Source organism: Ochotona princeps, chromosome 12, assembly GCF_030435755.1.
Source record: "Ochotona princeps isolate mOchPri1 chromosome 12, mOchPri1.hap1, whole genome shotgun sequence".
NCBI classification, from domain to species: domain Eukaryota; kingdom Metazoa; phylum Chordata; class Mammalia; order Lagomorpha; family Ochotonidae; genus Ochotona; species Ochotona princeps.
The window spans coordinates 12,442,403-12,461,959 of record NC_080843.1 but is presented as its reverse complement, the minus strand read 5'-3'; the positions used below and the strand labels follow the sequence as shown (position 1 = coordinate 12,461,959).

General features: G+C 42.1%; 2 protein-coding genes across 9 annotated transcripts in view; one reads left to right on the top strand and one right to left on the bottom strand.

Annotated features, from left to right (window-relative positions):
* CLDN10 (claudin 10) overlaps positions 1–16,731 on the top strand; it is a 115,110-nt gene extending 98,379 nt beyond the window's left edge. For 3 of the 6 annotated variants that reach the window (XM_004577397.3, XM_004577396.3, XM_058670543.1), the window contains exons 2-5: positions 3,502–3,663; positions 3,752–3,833; positions 14,684–14,791; positions 15,303–16,731. In XM_004577397.3, the coding sequence (XP_004577454.1) occupies positions 3,502–3,663; positions 3,752–3,833; positions 14,684–14,791; positions 15,303–15,423 (473 nt within the window). In that variant the 3' untranslated portion in view covers positions 15,424–16,731. The remainder of the gene's footprint in view (positions 1–3,501; positions 3,664–3,751; positions 3,834–14,683; positions 14,792–15,302) is intronic. The other 3 variants (XM_004577399.3, XM_004577398.3, XM_058670544.1) reach the window with 1 other exon arrangement.
* A 1,112-nt stretch (positions 16,732–17,843) lies between these two features.
* The window catches only part of DZIP1 (DAZ interacting zinc finger protein 1), a 52,486-nt gene continuing 50,772 nt past the window's right edge, over positions 17,844–19,557 (bottom strand). For all 3 annotated transcript variants that reach the window (XM_058670540.1, XM_058670538.1, XM_058670539.1), the window contains exon 23: positions 17,844–18,894. In XM_058670540.1, the coding sequence (XP_058526523.1) occupies positions 18,815–18,894 (80 nt within the window). In that variant the 3' untranslated portion in view covers positions 17,844–18,814. The remainder of the gene's footprint in view (positions 18,895–19,557) is intronic.

Genomic DNA, 19,557 nt, shown 5'->3' with positions numbered 1-19,557 from the left:
ATAATCAGGGGCCAGCGGAGCCTACACCGCCTTCTCTGCATGGGTATGATCAGGGTGTTGCCTTTGGCTGCCTCCATGTCCCTGACTTTCTTCACAACCTGTTTGATCGGCTGCTTGTTGGCCTTGACGTCCTCAAGGAGCACAAGTGTGCTGTTGTCTTCTGTCTGCTTCATGGCGGACTCAGTGGTCAAGCTTGTTTCTCCTGGGGTGGCTCTTGCAAGCATATTTGGCTTCTGGAGACGCGGAGTCTTGGGCTGCCGGAAGTGAGTGACATGTGGATCTTCTTCATGTTCTGGCCCTAAACATCTTTCAGCACTGCCTTCTGAGCCAAAAAAAGCCTTTGCTGCTTCTTGGCAGGAGCCTCCTTCTTCGCATTTGGTGCCATTCTGGTGAGAAGTGCTTCTCCAGTTTGCTTCTAAAATTTCAGTGGCTTGCAAGTGTGTCTTGGGTGAATTGTCTCCACCATGTGGATATTTTCATTTTTGCTGATCTGCAACTGAAAAATGGGTCTGTGTCATTTAGAAAACACTTGACTTTCAGGGACGCTTTGAAGGTTTCCTCCAAAAGAATCTGTTCATTTTTTTCAGCTTGCTACATTTTACTCCTTGAGGATTTCGCTGTTGATTGAGCCGGTGCATTCTGTTTAGTGCTCATCTGTATGCCTTTGGGAGTGCTCCCTGAGCTTCAGCAGAGCACCATTTCCAGCCAGTTGTTTTTAGCGTAGGCCATCTATTTTTGGTGGTGGGAATGTTCGCTGCTTCTCTCGGGAGAACTAACTGTAAAGTATACTTCATAGAACTTCTAAGTAAATACGTTCATGCCCCAGCAGTTTAATGTGTTAATTAAGTATTAACAAGTATCCGTAAATTAGGCTTGTCAGAAATAATGGCCTCCTTGGCTGGGTTTTTATGTCTGTTGCAGTTGGTGGCGTTACTCGTGAGCTGTTGGAAAGTTGGATCTGCCTTGCAGAAGATAAACTTAGTTTGTTGGAAGTCACTGAAAGTTGGAGTCTGTGGGTGTTTTAGGAAGTGGCAGCTCATTCCTTGCATGGCTGGCAGGGGGGTTCATCCCCTACTCTTTGCTCCCCATTTCAGAACATCCTATCAGTAAGGGACTTCCTTTGTGTACATAAAACCTTGTTGGCGATTGCTGCTGTTATCATATCACAGAGAGAGACCTCACCTTCCAAACCAGGGATCTGGTTGGCAGAAGAGGAGGACCTGACCAAAACAGAACCTACTTCCTCCAACTCTCCCATACGAGAGACCAGAACAGGTTCAAGGGCTGAGACGGAAGCACTCAGGAGAAAGAAACCCAGAGAGAACAGAACAGGTGCAGATGTTACAGCTCATGTCACTTCCACTTTGTCTGGATGATGAAATGGGTTAGTCTGTGATCTAACCTCTGTTCACCCTCTGGGAAAATGCCTTCTCTGTTCTAGATGACAGCATGCAGAACTTCTCCTCTGCTAAAGTCCTGACCATCTCCATTTTCTGTGAATACAGCCTCTAAAATAAATAGAGAAAACAAATTTTGCTGCATAATAATGTTTTCTATGGACATTCTATTGTTACTTTTCCTTCTCATCCTGTGCTTACGTTCAATGTCAAGCTCTATATCAGGTGTGTGTGTACAGGGAAAAGCATAGCATATACAGGGTTCAGTGCCACCTGTCGTTTCAAGTCTCTGGGGTGTGGAAGTCTCAGGACTTGTTCCTCGTAGAGAAGGGAAACTACTCTTTTATATGTTTATTCTCCTCACCCCCAAACACATATTTTTAAAAATTTGTTTAATGACTGCTTTCAGAGTCAGCCAAAACTCCTCAAAACTACAGATTAAAATGAATTTCATCAAAGCAGCACCACAGTGACTGTGGTGGTGACCGATGAGCCACACCCCAAGGGACTGATGAGTCGCTGCTTCGCCCCCTCCTCCTCCTCTGCCTCTTCCTCATCCTCCTCCCTTGCCATGCCATTGCCTGTGTCCTGGACTACGGCCTGAGAGACTGAGGTAGAAACTGAAAACAGGGCTGGTCATTACTGGACAACAGAGAACCCAGTAGCCCTGAGGCATGATTATTGCTATCAAAAGAAGCCTTCCTTATCCTATTTTGTTGAAAATAAGTTTCTTTTGCTGTTTCTGATGGCCTCAATGTCAGTGAAATTGTTTTCTATGTGGAAGTAGCTCACTCTGTCCAAGAGAAGGTCACCATCACTTTGGTTTGCATATGTAGGAGACTAGAATGTAATAAAATTCAGTAAGAAGTTCCTGTTTGGTCTTCAGAGTAGATTCTTAGAATAGAAATAAATGTTCAGATTTCATTCTTTCCCAAAGGAGCCTGGACTGGAGGCCATCAGCATCTTCTCCCTGAACTCACGATTGTCATGGTTTTAGGATTATTATTTACTTAAGGATTGAACACGAATAAATGATTTGCTATGTCTTGACATTTCAGAGGCTTTCTTGTTCCCAACTAAAAGGCATAATTCCCTGTGTAAATCTGATGAATATTCATTTTCTTAACAAAAATTAACTTCCATGTAGTATGTAGTACTGTCACTATTTCAGCTTGAAATATGGTGCTATTTCAAGTGAAATGAAAATGACTTATGTGGTAAATGTTTATTCTATTCTATTGATTTCAAATGTGTTTCTGTCTGGTCAAAAGACACTGATGTTTGCCATCACCCTAGCCATGCAAATAAAAATATGTGACTAAAACAACGAATGGTGCAGGAGACATGGTCAAACAAACCAGCAGAACACATACCTATGATACTTGGAAGACATTCGTCTATATGCAAACAATTGATTTGATAACTGCAAACTACTCTTCTAATTAAGCAGTGCTTTTTAAGTGCAGTTTTATTACGTATACCTTGACAATAGTACAATGTCACTAACATAGTCCCTGATTTAGAGTCCTCATAGCTCATGACCTTAGTCAGGTCAGTGAGTGTTTATAAACTTCCACTAAAACTGGAAAATTTGGGAGCTTTTGTGCCCAGCTGTAAGTTCTCTGTTTTTACAATGTCAAAACCATCGGGTCACCTATTTAAGACCTCTGACTTGGAGGGTGGGAGTGGTGGTACATGGTGTGCCTCCTGGGGAAAGGCAGGGTGAGGTGGTACATGGTGTGCCTCCTGGGGAAAGGCAGGGTGAGGTGGGTTTGTAGTCCAGTATGGGTTCGAATCCATTCTAGATTTACTAACTCACTGCTGGCATATCACATATCCTTCTGTGTCTCCGTTTCCTCATCATGAAACGGAATAATCACACCCAGACCCGTACGGAAAGTGATACCTGTACTATGTGTGAACTGAAATTGGCACTTCATCAACATTAACTCGTTTTTCCCTTCTTGTCCCATATTTTAACCAACATAGTCATTTTGATTTTTGGAAAACAGATCAGGTACCCAGAATGACTATGTGGACTGAAGGTTTCTCCCAGTACAGCTGCGAGTTGTGAGTTAACATGCCTGGCTTCCTCTAATCGCAGGTTACATCCAGGCGTGCAGAGGGCTTATGATCGCTGCGGTCAGCCTGGGCTTCTTCGGCTCCATCTTTGCACTCTTTGGCATGAAGTGTACCAAAGTCGGGGGCTCAGATAAAGCCAAAGCGAAAATTGCCTGTTTGGCTGGGATTGTGTTCATCCTGTCAGGTAAGAAGTCACATTCTTGCAAACGAGTTACTTCACAGTGCTCATGAGGCTGTACTAACCATTGTGCTTTCCTGTTGCCATTCTCCAGGACTGTGCTCCATGACTGGCTGTTCCCTGTACGCCAACAAAATCACTACAGAGTTCTTCGATCCTCTCTTTGTTGAGCAAAAGTAAGTACTTTTTTCGGTCTGTAGGTTACAAACTTGCTGGAAATGTGTATGAATTTATGTTCTAAACTGAGGCATGAGTTTCCCTGTGATGACGTTTGGGTTTCCTGAATGGCTTTTGAAAGTGTGACGTGCTGATGAATGGCAATTGGCAACATCATTCAAGATTGAGCACTTGATGTGCCACACTGGAAAGAGGTGTATTTCATTATTCTGTCAAAGTTTGGAACTCATCTGCTGCACAATACACAGTTGCAGCCACATCGAGGGAAAATGGCCGAGAGGCGCAGGATGGGGAGGAGAACAAGATGAGATGTGAGAATAGAAAAAGGAAAGCTTGCCTCGATGGTTGTGTCTCCAAAGTTGCATTTTTCAGATGCTAGTTTCTTGGACTGTTAAATTTGCAGTGTAACTGCCACCTGGTTAACCTTTAGGAAAAAGCTGTCTGATGCCTGGTTTTTAAAAAGATGCTTGCAGATCATGGCAGCTGCACACAGTAGCAGCTGGGCTTTGTTGCTTTGGTATCAGCCGATACGTTTGTTGTTTTTGCTTTTCAACTATGAACTGTTGCTTTTGATAGTTTTCCAAGGCTTTCTTCTTTTTCTTCTTCTTCTTTTTTTGTTTGTTTTTTGCATTGGGAAAACCCCAAGGAAATTGTATCAGAAATCACAATGGACCAAATGTTTCTTTTGTGAGACTGTCTCCACGTGCTTCAGTAGGAAGCCACTGTATGTGCAGGTGTGGTAAAGCCAGCCAGGCTCATAGTCCATTTACAGACTTCACATCAGGTGGTGAATTTGTATGAAGTAAATTACTAAAGTAGCTTATCAAGGGGACATTGCTTTGTTTCTGGAAGATTTAGGGATCTCTGGAAATTGATTTGCTAGATCTGTCTTTAATATAGTTGTTGCATAAAGAATAAATGTTTATCTCATGAAATACTCATACAATGAAAATTATGGTGAGCATATGTTGAACCATGCCAATGTGTCTAGTAGAGCACTAGAAATATTGTTTTGTTGCTACTGTGCTCTTGCAAAATAGATGCTGTTGGTTGGTACTGCCTTATCTAAACTGAGGAAGGAGTTAGCCAAGGTGTTGCAAAGAGCTTGGGTTGATTGAGCTGGGATTCAATTCAATTCTGCAGGATTTATAATATTCTCTGTTGTTATTTTCATGACCGTGTGCCATGTATACTTTTCATCAAGAGGATTTCTTCTATACATTTACAACCAATTCAATCCAGAAATTGTATAAAATCAGAAACGAGAATAACTGCCTTAGCCTCCAATATGACATTTAGTATCATAGATACACAATGAAAATGTATTTCTTATAGTTTATTAAGAATATTTGCTAACCTTTCTACATTATCCTTTCTATGTCACCTTTTTAAAGTTTTCCTGGAGATGATTAAAAGTTGTTTGGTTTGCATTTTAGTCATTGCTTAACTCTTTCCTTAAATTGCCATGGGTAATTGGCGTACACGCAGTAACTTCAACTTGTCTTCCTGTGAATGTTGCCTGGACTTTTGCTATGTGCTTAGTCTCCTCATTCAGTTTAGTACTATTGAATTGTCTTAGTCTCCTCTCAGAATTTTGTTAAACTCAGTTCAACAATGATGCTCTATGAGATATATTGCTTTTTTCCAAATTCTTAGTAATACATTGAGCTACCCCACTCCCACTCTTGGCCTGCCAGTTTTCCTTTTTCCACTACTCCTTGCTGTTGGTTAATATTCTCATCTGCAGAATAGAGATAATAGGATTACTAGTCTCAGAGTTGCTATCAACATTAATACAGTGCATTTATTTCAGCAATGTATGTATCCGTACATGTGGTTGGCACAGAGCACCATCTTATATTAGCCCTTCTTGTGTGTTAACCATATCATTTTTTCTTTCACTGTGTATGGAAAGCAAGATTTATTTTTGTTAGCTCTTTTCTGTAATGACTTTAAAAAGAACACCTACAGTTTTCTGATTTATTTGAAACACACACCAAAAAGCACTGCTTACAAATGGACAATAGTTGTGACTATATATATAAAGATCTTGACACCAAAATCATACAGATAATATAGGCTTTGTGAAACACTTGCATTTTAAGAATGTTTTGGCTTTTTGAAATTGGAACTTTCCTCTCTATCTGAATGTTTCATGGCCCCTTGCATGAGGAAAGGCCTGTGTGGTTTCCATGACCAAGGATCATCAAGGCCTGAGAACCGTACATGCAGTCATACTCACATGACCCACAACGATAGAAAAGAAGCACCAAAATGCCGTGTGACACCCCCAGGTACACACACACTGTCTGAACGAAGTACCTCTCTAACCCTCAGTATGTTTGCTAATGTTGACTTCATCTGGCTTATCAAAATCTTCTGAGGAGGGGAAAGCTGGAAATTAGGAAAATCAATAGATTACAAGTTGATTACGAACACAAAATAAACTTTGCTTAGAGGACCTGAAGTGTTATGATTTTTAAAGCCAGATTTTGCCTTGGCATGATTTAGAGGACAACATTCCCTTAGCTGGCATTACTTAGACCATAGTAATCAGTGCCTCTGATTTCCTTTGCTCAAACACCTGGAGAAGGATATGTCAGAGAATCGGAGCTCATGGCATGGCTGACCCTGGATGAACTTGAATTTGTGAGGTGCAGTCATGAGGAAGGTTCTGTCTGCTGCCTTAATCCGGCAGCTTAGGAAATAAGCAGTTCCTTGAAGTTATAAAGAATCTATTTCATCTCCTGTCTTCTTTGCCTAGCACAGTGCCCGGAAGTGAAATTCTTATTTTTAATGCATCCTTTTAGGATTCTCAGAGGCTGAGCTAAAAAACATGCCCATTCTCCTCTTTGTTATCTTCAGATATTAATCTTACAAAACCTAGTTACTTCCAGAAAGGCTCCTCCAATTATAGAAGTCACGACCGTGAATGGATCACACCGAGAGAAAGCTATTGGCTGCCTTCTTGTATTTCTGTTGAGCAGGTGTTGGATCTCTGATACCCAAACCCTCGAATATGCTGGAAAACAGTTCAGGCCTCATAGTGTCAGCTTGCTGTTGTTCTTAAGAGTTAATTGTATTAAGTAATAATGTAATAATTGGATCTTTGTAGATTTCCCCATTTCTGTACCTTGATTGCATAAGTTTGGAAAATACAACCAAGCTCATATATACAGTTGCCACCACATTCCTTCCTTGAGCAAGGAACTCAATAGAAGCTGTATTGATGCACAAATTGGAGCTAATCGTGTGAAGTGATGGCAGCAGCACTGCATAGAGTATTGTGCTTTATGTTCAGTGAGTAGGCGGTGTAAGACTCTCACTCTGTCACCGTGTACCTGGGAAGTTACATTTAACAGAATCGCAGTCTTTGAAGAGTTTCGCCACACTGTTTGTGTTCTGCTATTCATATCCCACCCTTTCTTCCCTTTGGTTAGCTTCCTTTCATTTGAGTTGGGATTCTGTCTGATGACTCTAGCCTGGGCTCCTGCAGAGCCTGGAAAACTCTTTCTCAACTCTTCCCTTTAGGCTGTTTCACCTTTTTATAAAAACTAAACCTACCAAATCTGAAAAAACAAATGTGCCCTCCTGCAAGCCTGTGGTCACAGGTGCCCCTTGGCATGATTCATCAGCACAGGGCCATCGTGTGGTTCTCATCATTGCTTTGTTGTCCAAGCCACTGACTTTCAGAATGTCTTGCTTTGTTTTCTTAAATAAACTGTTCTGAGAAAGAATTGATTGACATAAAGAAACTGCTTTCCAAATCAAGCAAGGTTAACAGCGCTTAACCATTGCTATACTTGAGGAAACAGAACTTTGTGATCTTTGATTCATTCTCTTTTTGTGTAGGAGACCTATCCTTCCTATTTACAAAGGACCTCTAGACTTCCCTGCTTTCAGACTTTTCAGACCCATGGGTCAGTCTCACGCCTGGCGCATATTTAGCTTCTACTTTAGGATCTGAGCTTTGTTTAGATTAAATATCGTTACCACTCTGATTTTTGTTAGAATTAAATAGCTGCTTTCTTTCAGATTAATTCTCTCATTCTTGTTGTCTATGAGATTTAGTTGAACAACAGTTTAAGAAGTACAGTTTTTAGGTTACAGAGATTTTCCTGGTGAGTTTGATATTAATATTGATTCCACCAGGTGATCACACCAAGACATTTAACCTCTCTCTTCGGCCCTGATTTTATATATATATATATTTTTTTTTTTTTAAAGATTTATTTATTTTTATTACAAAGTCAGATATACAGAGAAGAGGATCTTCTGTCCGATGATTCACTCCCCAAGTGAGCGCTACAGCCAGTTCTGTGTGGATCCGAAGCCAGGATCCAGGAACCTCTTCCAGGTCTCCAAAGCATGGTCCCAAAGCAGTGGGTCGTCCTCGGGTGCTTTCCCAGGCCATAAGCAGGGAGCTGGATGGGAAGTGGAGCTGCCGGGAATTAGAACCGGCGCCCGTATGGGATCCCACTTACGTTCAAGGCGAGGACTTTAGCCGCTACGCCACTGCGCCGGGCCCGATTGTATTTTAATATATCATGATTATTTATTTATTTTGAGATTATTCCATTAATGAGATTATTCGGAGAATGTACAATTGTTAGTAAAGAGTTTATTGGTTCTTGCTAGGAGATTCCAGAGTGTGCCACTTGTCAAAAAAACAGAATATAGCTGTTAACTATGAAAAAGGGGCAGGCATTGTGGTGAAGCAGCGTAAAGCTGCTGTATTCTGTACTGGGAGCCTGGGATCACTCCCATCTCTTCTTCTGATCCAGTTTACTGCAGATTGGCTTCCTGCTACCCTGGGGGGCAGTAGAGGATGGCTAAAATACTTCAATCCCAGTCACTTAGCAAAAGATCTGAATGTAGTTCCTGGCTGTTGGCTTCTGAGCCCAGCCCAAGCTGTGGTGGTCATTTGGGGGAATGAGCTAGCAAGTGGGAGATCAATCTCTCTCTGCTGCTCTGCCTCTTAAAAAAAGGAACATTAAAAACCAAATGGGGGCTGATTCTGTGACCTGACTTTGTTCAAAAGCATCATCGGCCTCCGATTAGCAGAATCGATTTGATGCTCTTGTCTTGTTGGCAAGAATTAAAGACCCACTTAGACCCCCAGTGTCTGCCAACTCTGGGTGTCACTGACTGGTGCTGGAAGCATCCAGCTTGCATATTCACATCTTCTCAGCCTTCAGTAATTGGCCTCTGGGAGTTTCCGTTATGAGTCCGGCCACTGTAGTTAGCACTGCTTGTTTATTGGCCTGTGTCCTAAGCCAAACATAGAATGTCTGGAATTGGAAAACCACGTGTTCTTATTTTGGAATCTCTTAGCTAGCCTATGCTGCCTGACATGCACAGTGGCTTGGCTTAGGGCTGTCTGTCTTCTTCTCAAATGGAACAACTGAGCATACTGTAAGAGACCCTGTTGGGAAGGGGCAGGAGCGGAGTGGAGGCAGTGTGTAAGAGCAAGGCTCCTGGATCCAGGCAGGGGGTCAAGAGCAAAGCCCAGCTGCTGTTTTATCAGCTGTGTAACCTTGAAAAAGTCATTGATTTTTTTTTTCCTGTACCGTGTGCCCCTCATCTTACAGATGAAGATAACAAGAACTGAGGAGCTTGTGGGATGGATTAAATGAAACAGTGCAGTTGAGCTGTTTAGAACTGTTCCTGGTACAAACACTCAGAAACATTAGCTATGATTTTAAGGGTATTAACTCTTGCTCAGGAAATATTAAAATAACATGGTATTTGCTTATATGATCTGTCATGTTTGACCACAGGGAAATTGATGTTGAAATATCAAAGACCTAGTAGAAGGAAAAAGTAGAGGAAAGGTTACATGTGTCTCATATGGCCGCTGATGTTATTAGCATCGAGATATGCTTGAGCCTTGGCTTGTGAGCACCTCGCCTGTATAGGTTTTCTCTTGTTCTATCCTAAAACGTTTTTATGTTGGTTGTTATAAGATCTGTATGTTTTTATCTCACTGTCGAAAGCGGTGCATGCCATGTGCCCACACACAGATTCTTGATGTAGGCTTCATCAGGCTGGCTGTACCCTAAGGGAAAGTGTTTTCTGTTACAGGAATTTCCCTCAAAGTCAGTTTGTTCAGACTTCAAAGTTTGAAGTGAACATGTTATTGCTCCTACTGGGAGTGTTATGACTCAGCATGTCGTGTTGCACTGAGGAACAAGGTCAGAAAAACAGTGATCCATTCCAGCAGAGAAGTTCAATGGCATAGACATTGCTTAGCAACCATCTTTTCTAAAATGAATGTGTTAACTTTAGTATTGTGAGAAGTTCCTTTTTTAAAAAAATAAATTTTTAATGATTTATTTGAAAATTCTAGAGAGAAAAAAGAGATGACTTCCATCTGCTGGGTCACTCCCCAAGATGGCTGCAAAGGCCAGACCTAAGTCAGGCTGAAGCCAGCAGCCAGGAGCCAAAAGGCACATCTGGGTTTCCTGTGTGAGTGGAAGAGGCCGAAGCACTTCAGGCCTCCATTGGTTTCCCAGGCCATCAGCAGGGATGTGGATCAGAAGTGGAGCAGCCAGGACATGAACCAGTGCCCACGTGAAATGCTGGTGCTGCAGGTGGTGGCTTCAACTACAGCACCACAATGCTGGCTCGAAAGTGTTCCTTTGAATATATCAACATATTTATCATACTATGGGCAACTTTTGCATTCCCATGCTTCTCAGGGTCTACACTAGCAGGAAGCTGGAGTCAGGAGCCCAAGCCTATTATCAAACCTAGTACTCCTAAGAGGGATTGGGGCGTGTTACAGGCGAGACACCCACCCTGTGTTAGCATTGTTTAAAGAGATGGCTTAGTGATAGAATAACGCTTACAACACATCAGTACACTTCCTGGATTTTCAACTGTTTTTTTGAAAACATGTTTGGTTATTTTAAGGTACCGAGAATATTTAATCTGGCTGTTTGCACTTTTGATTACATTGGGGATGAAGACAATATGTTTGAATGACCATACTGTACTTGATGGGGTGAGACACAGTTCCTGGCTCTGTGAATTCAGCAAGGTCCTTTCACTCCTCTGGACATCTTACCAAGATGAGGGCTCTCACATTTGTGTTTGGAGGGACTGCCTTGATCCCTTTTGGCTCCAGCGGCTCATGCTCTCATGACTACCCTCACCTCTTCATGTGCTGGGTGGAAAGACAGCCAAGGGTGTTCAGAACAAAAATTCCATGCCCTAGAGCTGTTCAGCCACTGAGAGCTTAATGAGCCAGGGGGTGAAAACTGCCTGAAGTGACAGCTGGAAGTTATGTTGCTTTGATAGGCTGCTTATTATATTAGATTATAAAATATTCTTTTCAGCTAAGGTGTACATAAAAGGAAACTGGAGTAAGACTTAAGAGCTTGAAGTTTACAATCACAGTTACAGGTTCCACCATTTCTATAGACATAGGATAAGTATGAACTTGATTTGCCCAAGCTTTGGCTTCCTTATCTATAAGATGGTGAGGTAACTTCTGTCTTTCAGAATTATAGTCAACATTAGATATGGCTGTTGGATGTACAGCATCTTAGTGCCCAGATAAGCAGCACTGTGAGCTGTGTCGCTGTTATTCCCAGTGCACATTTTCTGTACCTGAATCTGTGCGTACCTGGAAGAACAGTGGTAATGCTTATTTGCACAAGCCTTTTCTTCTGATTCTTTTATGTTTTATTGCATTTTAATAATTTGTTTGACATCTGGCTAACATTTTCCCCCACCAAGACTATCAGATTCCTGAGAACAGAACTGTGTCTATCTTGTCCACCCTTAACAGATGGACAGCACTCTGGGTGTCCTGTCTTGGGGAGATGATCCCAAGCAAGGAATGACTTCCCATGGAAGGAAAATCAAGTCAGAAGGGGGATTAGGGTACAATGAATCCAGAAGTAGGAGGTGAAAATAAAAGGTATTTGTCAGGCATTTCCCTAGGTTCCTCTAAACAGTACATGCTATGCTATGACTTCAGGAATGAAGTGCAGCAACCGGGGTCACAGGACTCGGCTGGGTGGATGACTCGAGCTTCACCCAGCAGAGAAGGGCACATTTTTGTTTGTTTTTGGTTTTTGTTTGTTTTTTTATACAGAGAGGAGGAGAGATGGAGGGGAAGATCTTCCATCTGATGATTCACTCCCCAAGTGAGCCGCAACAGCCGGTGCTGCGCCGATCCGAAGCCAGGATCCAGGAACCTCTTCCTGGGTCTCCCACACAGGTGCAGGGTCCCAAAGCAGTGGGCCGTCCTCAACTGCTTTCCCAGGCCACAAGCAGGGAGCTGGATGGGAAGTGGAGCTGCTGGTATTAGAACCGGCACCCATATGGGATCCCACTCACGTTCAAGGCGAGGACTTTAGCCTCTAGGCCACGCCACCGGGCCCTTGAGAAGGGCACGTTTTTAACATCTCAGATCTTTATAGTTTCTTTCTCAGGGGAAAGTTTTAGTGGTTAGACTTTTCTCATAGAAGTAGATTTGTTCCTTATTGCTTTTTTTTCTTACTGAAATTGCATTCAATGATATAAATGTATTAAAAGTTATAGGGACAATTTTGCATGAGTCGTATCAGCTGAGACAATCCCAAAACAATATAGTTTTTTTGTTTTGGTCTATAGTTGAAGCTTTGTGCTCACCTCAAGGATCACAGGTCTGTCTGGTATGAAGTAGATATGTAACCTGCAAAATAATGAAGCAGCTTGGGCATTTGTAGTACAGAAGCTACCCTCTGAGTAGAAGAGCTGACCTTGGGCCAAATGGACATTGCTAACAACGCAAAGACTTGCAACAGATAATCTCAATTTTGGATAATCTTCCTGAGGTGTTAAAATCAACTTCTCCGCAGTACCAGAAATGAAAGGAGAATTTCCAAGCAGAGGATGAGATGGGCCTTGGGGACAAACTGGAGTGCATATTGTTCTCTCTCTGTCAGTCCCATTTTTCTGTAGCAGAAGGCAGTTTTGCAAGATCACACACCAGGACAGGTGTGACTTGAAGTCAGTATGGAAGACCTTGGCAATGCAGGTCCTCAACAGGAGTGAAGAAGAAAAATCAACTGAAAGAACTAGCCACAGAACCCCTCGTATCTGATTGGTTAAAAATAATAATTGGAGTAAACCGTGGGTCTCTAAAATCAGCTCTGAAAGATACTTGGACAGAGAAATTCACAAAGGATTCAAGTGGAAAGTGTATTATCCTTGGAATAGGGCCTGTGGGGACTTGAAGAAAAATAAAACATAATAAAATGGAATCAGCAAACCAGTTCTTAGTGCATGTATAAGCTAAACCTATGATTACTGAATTCCTTCAGAAAGTTGTAACATGACCTACACTCATGGAACTAAATCCTGACCTGCCTGGTAATTCATCCTGTGTGTTAGTGCAACGCAGTGGACATGTTTATCATGCTCTTTTACAGGGACTCAAAGTGCCAACCAGGGGCTTATAATTCCTATCACTTTCCACACTCAACTGACTGCTCTTAATAATTACAGATTTGTTTTTGCAAAACCCACAATCCCTGGCACTGTTATTCTGTTTTTAACAAATCTCAGTATTTTAAGAAAAACATCTCAGACCATCTCTTTGGGGGCATATTTACAAAAGAAATACTAAGGCATAGTTTTGAGAGAGAAGATAGCCTAATGCCTTGAAATGGAAAATGGAAAATATCCTAAAATTGTAATTATCCGATAACAATAATATGCTAGAGATTGTCAGTCTGTTAGTTGTCTATGTATTATGGATGATGAAGGACAGATTTGATGCCAACTTACTTCAGGGCATCCAAATATCCTTTTTTAAAGATTTATTTATTTTTATTGCAAAGTCATATATACAAAGAGGAGGAGAGACAGGAAGATCTTCTGTCCTTTGACTCACTTCCCAAACAGCCGCAATGGCCAGAGCTGCACCGATTCAAAGCCAGGAGCCAGGAGCCAGGAGCTTCATCTGGGTCTCCCACACGGGTGCAGGGTCCCAAGGCTTTGGGCTGTCCTCCACTGCTTTCCCAGGCTGCACAGGGAGCTGGATGGGGAGCGGAGCTGCCGGGATACAAACTGGCGCCCATATGGGATCCTGATGTGATGTGCCTATTCTTCAGAAAAGAGATGGGCCAACGTGGGAACACAGAGTTCCTGGGATTGTGCTGTATTTTTCTCATTGTTTATTTTTTTGCATAAATAGTCTTCTCCTAAGAAGATTTTCTCTAACTCTCTACTGCTGTGCTTCTCAGGAGTGTAGCGCCATCCCACCCTTTGTTTACTGGCTTCCTCTGGAGTGGGACTGTCTCAGTACTTAACAGCCATTTATTGTAAATGATAGCTAGCGATTATTGCTCCTCACACTAGATTTGGATGACAAATATGATTGGGCTACTGAGCCTCAGTCCTTTAGGGGCATCTTGTACCGTCATTTGCACATTGCTGGTGTTCCATAAACCTCTACTGAACTGATCTGAGATAAATGCAGAAACTGCCTGCTATTTCGTAACTACAGCCTGCCCACAGTTTACCCTGCAGAATGGAATCAAGAGCTGGAAAACGGGTGAGATGAAGGCAGAGCTCAAGGAACATAGCTGTCTCAGACTGGCTGATTTTGCTTTCACCTGCCCTATGTGAATGCTGTCTTTGCAACTATAAAGTAATTGCCATGTGAACATTTGGAGAAGAGGTTAAAGGCATTATACAGATTACAGTTGTCATGACTTCGAAGTTCCATCTGCAAAAATTTGTGATGAGCATTTAGCAAATGTTGCCTAGTAATGTTAAATACTGTTTACCTGCACTCCCCACCCCCAACACCACAAATAAGCTGTAATACGTGTGTAATACTTTCTCACAGGTATGAATTGGGAGCCGCTCTGTTTATTGGATGGGCAGGAGCCTCGCTCTGCATAATTGGTGGTGTCATATTTTGCTTTTCAATATCTGACAACAACAAAACACCCAGGTATGAAAGAGGCAAAAAATGACCTCTTGACATGTACAGTACTCTTCTCAATCATTACGTGTGGAATCAATTGTGGATAGTCCAGACAATTCTTAGGACTCTCAAAAATCCGGGATTAGAAAAGGTTAGGAATATAATTTTCTTCAAATTATCCTTTATCTGTTCCAAAGCTACTTCTGTATGTACAGATGAGAGCCCAAATATGAACCCATGTTCTTCAGCTTGACCTATGGTAATTTTCACATAGGCAGGAATTGTTGATGATGGTCCTCAGTCTCCCAGGTTCCAGGAGGGTTTTAACTACAGCTCTGGTTGGAAGAGAATGGCCAAACGAACAAGTGATGGGTGCTTCTGCAGAAATGTCTCCTGAAAGGACTTGCAGAGGGAAGAGAGCTAAGAAAGGGGAAGACTTAAATGTAGCTGTTGGTGGAGACAGGTGGAAATGATTTCTCTCCATTTCTGTTTGCCCTACGTGTAGAACAGTTTCTACAGACTGTGTTTTGCCTTGCAGAATGGCATATGCGTACAATGGGGCCACGTCCGCCATGTCTTCTCGGACAAAGTATCATGGCGGAGAAGATTTCAAAACCGCACACCCTTCAAAACAGTTTGATAAAAACGCCTATGTCTAAAGAGCCCTGCTGGCAAGCTGTCTCTTGAGTTTGTCCTAAGAGTGAATGAACTGTTCACAAAGAGATCCTCATCAAGACCCTCCTATAATCAACACTCAAAGTTTTTTTTTAATAGGAATTGGAAGACTTTGTTGATTGTATGGATGTAAATGGTTTTATATAGTTATATTCTAATTGCTTTCTGTTGCGGCTTTCTATGCAAAATAAGCAGGTTATTTACAAGGTTGGTAATATTTTGTACTTGTTTGGGATATGTGGAACTTGAAAAGGTTCAAGAAGTCTTTTCTATTATATCCATTTTACAATTCACATGTTTGTCTCAATCATCCCTTATGTTTCTTTCTCATTCACATATGGGACAGAAAGCAAATACACATATATGGTAAACATTATGTAAACGGTGATATTGTTTCTCAAAAGGTATGCAGGTGAAAGAGGTTTCACAGGCCTTGTCAAGCTGACTTTTGCCCTTCTATCCTGTCAGTATTTTGATTATTGAAGCAATGGCTAATGGAACCATGACGTAATTGCCTTTTATGTGACAGTTCCATGCTCTGTAGCTGCTTAGGCTTCTCCAATACAGAATCAGCAAAGACCCAGTTAAGGAATATGAACTCCAAGTCCAGAGCCAGTAAAGGAAGTACCACAGCTTACTTTGGTGCCTGCCTTATTCAGAACTGCTAGGTTGTTTGCTGCGTAGCATGCAGCTCCTACCCTTGCAATTGAGATTTGCCATTTTTCAAGACCTGTAAGTTGCTCTAGGGATTTTAAACAAAGATGCAGTTATTTCACCCCCATCCCCTATCTCACTCACCCAGTACAGCCACCCTGGTGCACACAGTTGTTGCTCTGTATTCAACGTGGGGGAAATCAGAGCTTAAACAATTTGCAGTAGTGCTAGTAACACAATTCAACTTCCAAATAGGATAAAATACACAGCTTCAAAGAGTGGAGAGGAACTGTTGTCTATGTTGTCTGTGACTAAGAAGCTGAGCAGGAGCCAGCTCTGTGGTGCAGCATGTAAGGCCACTGCCTGTGGCGCTGGATCCCTGTGGGCACTGGTTCAGGTTGCAAGTGCTCCACGTCCCATCCAACGCCCTGCTGATGTGCCTGTGAGAGCAACAGAAGATGGCTCAAGTCCCTGGGCCCCTACTCACACATGGGAGACCCAGAAGAAGTTTCTTGCTCCTACTTTTGGACTGACCTAGCTCTGGCCATTGCAGTTATTTGAGGAGTAACTGGTGGATGAAGACTTTCTCTCTGTAACCCTGCTTTTCAAATAAAATTGAAATAAATCTTTTTTTAAAATCCTGCTGCATATGAATCACTGTCCAGGTAAATCTATGATTTTCCTGAAGCCTGAGAGGCTTAAAAGGAAAATCACAGTGTTAGAAGTGTTTACTTGACAGAAGCACCCTACATTTCCATCCAAGGATGCAGACGCAGTAGACACAACCTTGAAGCAGAGACCTGGTTTAAAGCTCGTTATTGTCATTTTCATAATTTTATGGCCTTTGGAGAGTTATAAATTGTAATATTTTCTCACATATATAGGCTGTGGATTAGAACAATAATTGTGTTAGAAGCATTCTGATGAAATGAACTAACACACATCCAAAACAACTAAGTGGCTCATTAAACATCTTGTTCAGTGAATGAACAAAGTGACCAGTGGACCATCTTTTGAGCCTGGTATCTTTTTGTAGACTGCTTATCTCTTGTCTACTTACCGCATGACAAATCCGATTCTGTATTTTGAAAAGCTTCAAGAAACATACAAATGAAATGAGTACACCCCAAGGATACTTCAAAACCTTTATGGAGGCGTCAGCACCATGGTATAATAGGCTAAGCCCCCACCTTGCTCCACTTCCAGTCCAGTCCCCTGCTAATGGTCTGGGAAGGCAGCAGAGGTTGGTTCAAGTCTTGGGCCTATACCCTATAAGTCCTAACCATATACCCACGTGGGAGACCTGGAGGAAGCTCTTGGTTCCCAGCTTCAGATTGGCACAGCTCTGGCCATTGCAACCACTTGGCTAGTGAACCAGCTTATGGAGGATTCTCTCTGTCTCTCCCTGTAACTGACTTTCAAGGAAAATAAATCTTGAAAAAAGGAAGTGTTCATGGAAAATGCAATCAGGAAAAATTAAAAGGTGAGCTTACTTGGATATAAACTTTTAAAAAAAAAAGATTTCTTTATTTGAAAGACAGAGTTATAAACAGAAAAAGAGAGTGAAGTCTTCCATTTGTTGGTTCATGCCCCAAAGAACCTTAAAAAGCCAGGAGCTTGGAACCTCATCCAGTCTCCCACATGGTCACAGGCTCCCTGGTTCTTGGACCATCTTGTGTTGCATTCTCAGATGCAATGCCAACAAGTACAGATTTAACTCAGCAATGGTCATCAAACAAATCAGTCATACTCAGGGGAAGTCATGGAGGGCTTTACTGGGAAGGTTGACAAAATGAAGAGATCCCAAACACAACAGACCATGTGGTTAGAATGTTAGTTTTTTGAAACAGTACAGGACGGTACAGAAAGTGTAAAAAAATTCATAAAACAGCTCATATGAATTTCCAGACCTTTGACAATGCCTTTGTTCAAGAATATAACTTGAGTTTTGAGGTATTTTATAATATGAGGTGAATGTTTTACAAGAAGCCAGAACAAACTCTGAATACATGTGAATTTGGCAATGACTCCATCTTATCCATCTATATTCTGATAAATGGCATTTAAAATAGCTACATTTTATTTATCAAATATCCAAGATGAAGATTAAGCTGCAGAACCTAACTTTAACAGCAACATGCTTTCCAGTGGGCTCAAAGCTAAATATGACTAAGATACTGTAGGAAAATGCATTTAACACAGACCTCATTTTAATGGTTACATTTTCAACTTCTACGTGAAAAAAAAAAGTAACTCATAAGATTTTACTGAATGGACTAATACAATTTTAAGGATACCAACAGACTTTTATGAACACTTCTCAGTGTGACAGAATACATAAGATATTTTTTAAAATTGTAATAACTCAGGCTAAGACTTGTTATAAGTTAAAAAAAAAAATAAAAACGACCTCAAAAACTCTTGGAAAAAATACACTTAACACTTGAGTACCGTTCTGAAGAAAAAAAAAAAACTTCTTATGACATCAATGACATGTTATTTTGTTAAGCAGAAGTCTTAAACACCATTATATGCTTCAAAATACTGTGGACAATTGGTTTTTTAATACCGTAGGAGGTGCCATTAAAGAAACCCTTGTTCTTTGAGTCAGCTTCCTTGTTATTGTGGGAAACCCTCTACGGAGGAGCAACGGCACGCAAGGAGACATGTTCCTGAAATACTGCTGGCTTCTGGAAGCCTCTCCCAAGCCTGAGTTTAGGGCTACACGTCTGAAGAATCACTCCAGTCCGACACGGTTACTAAGCTGCTTTGTAAGGTGCTTGATTCATTCTCCTGAAGTCCTGTGGAGCCAGAGGGGAGAGCACGAGAAGGGACCAACAGTTAAGCACATCGTCAAGCCGGTAAAAATCCAAAACTCTCACCTGTGAGCCAGGAAGGAGCTGAGTGTACTCTGAGACACCCGCTCTCCAGCCCCCATGAGCCATGTGAGAGGCTGCTGCAAGATCCAGCCCCAAGTTGGCCATGACCCGGGAGCTCCTCCCAGATGCCCCTCACCCTGGCACGTGCCAGTTCCTGGGCAGAAGGCCCTGGGTCCTGCCTCCCTGCCCTTGCCCAGCCCCCAGCCCAGTCCCCTGCATTCAGTGTGTTCAGTTGCCATTGGTGACTGCCTGAACAGATGTCAGGAAAGGAGAAGCAGCAAGTCAGGCTGGATCAGTGCTGAGAACAGAACTTTGCACGGTCGATGAGCCTCAATGTGAATTCAGTAGAAAGTAGCATGATCTGGAGCTACCTGCAATTCACTGACGGGCAGAGAATTTGCCCTATCCAGTTTGACTTTGAGAGGCACAAGGCCACGGCTTTGGGGAGAGTCAGGAATTGCACTCAGAGAGTCCTCTCTGCCTGTACATTAGGACCCACTGCACTGCAGGTCTTATATATTGGTTTTCAGCACTTAGAGTGGATCTTTGGACCAAGCACAGTGATATGCCGGCTGTGCTATAACT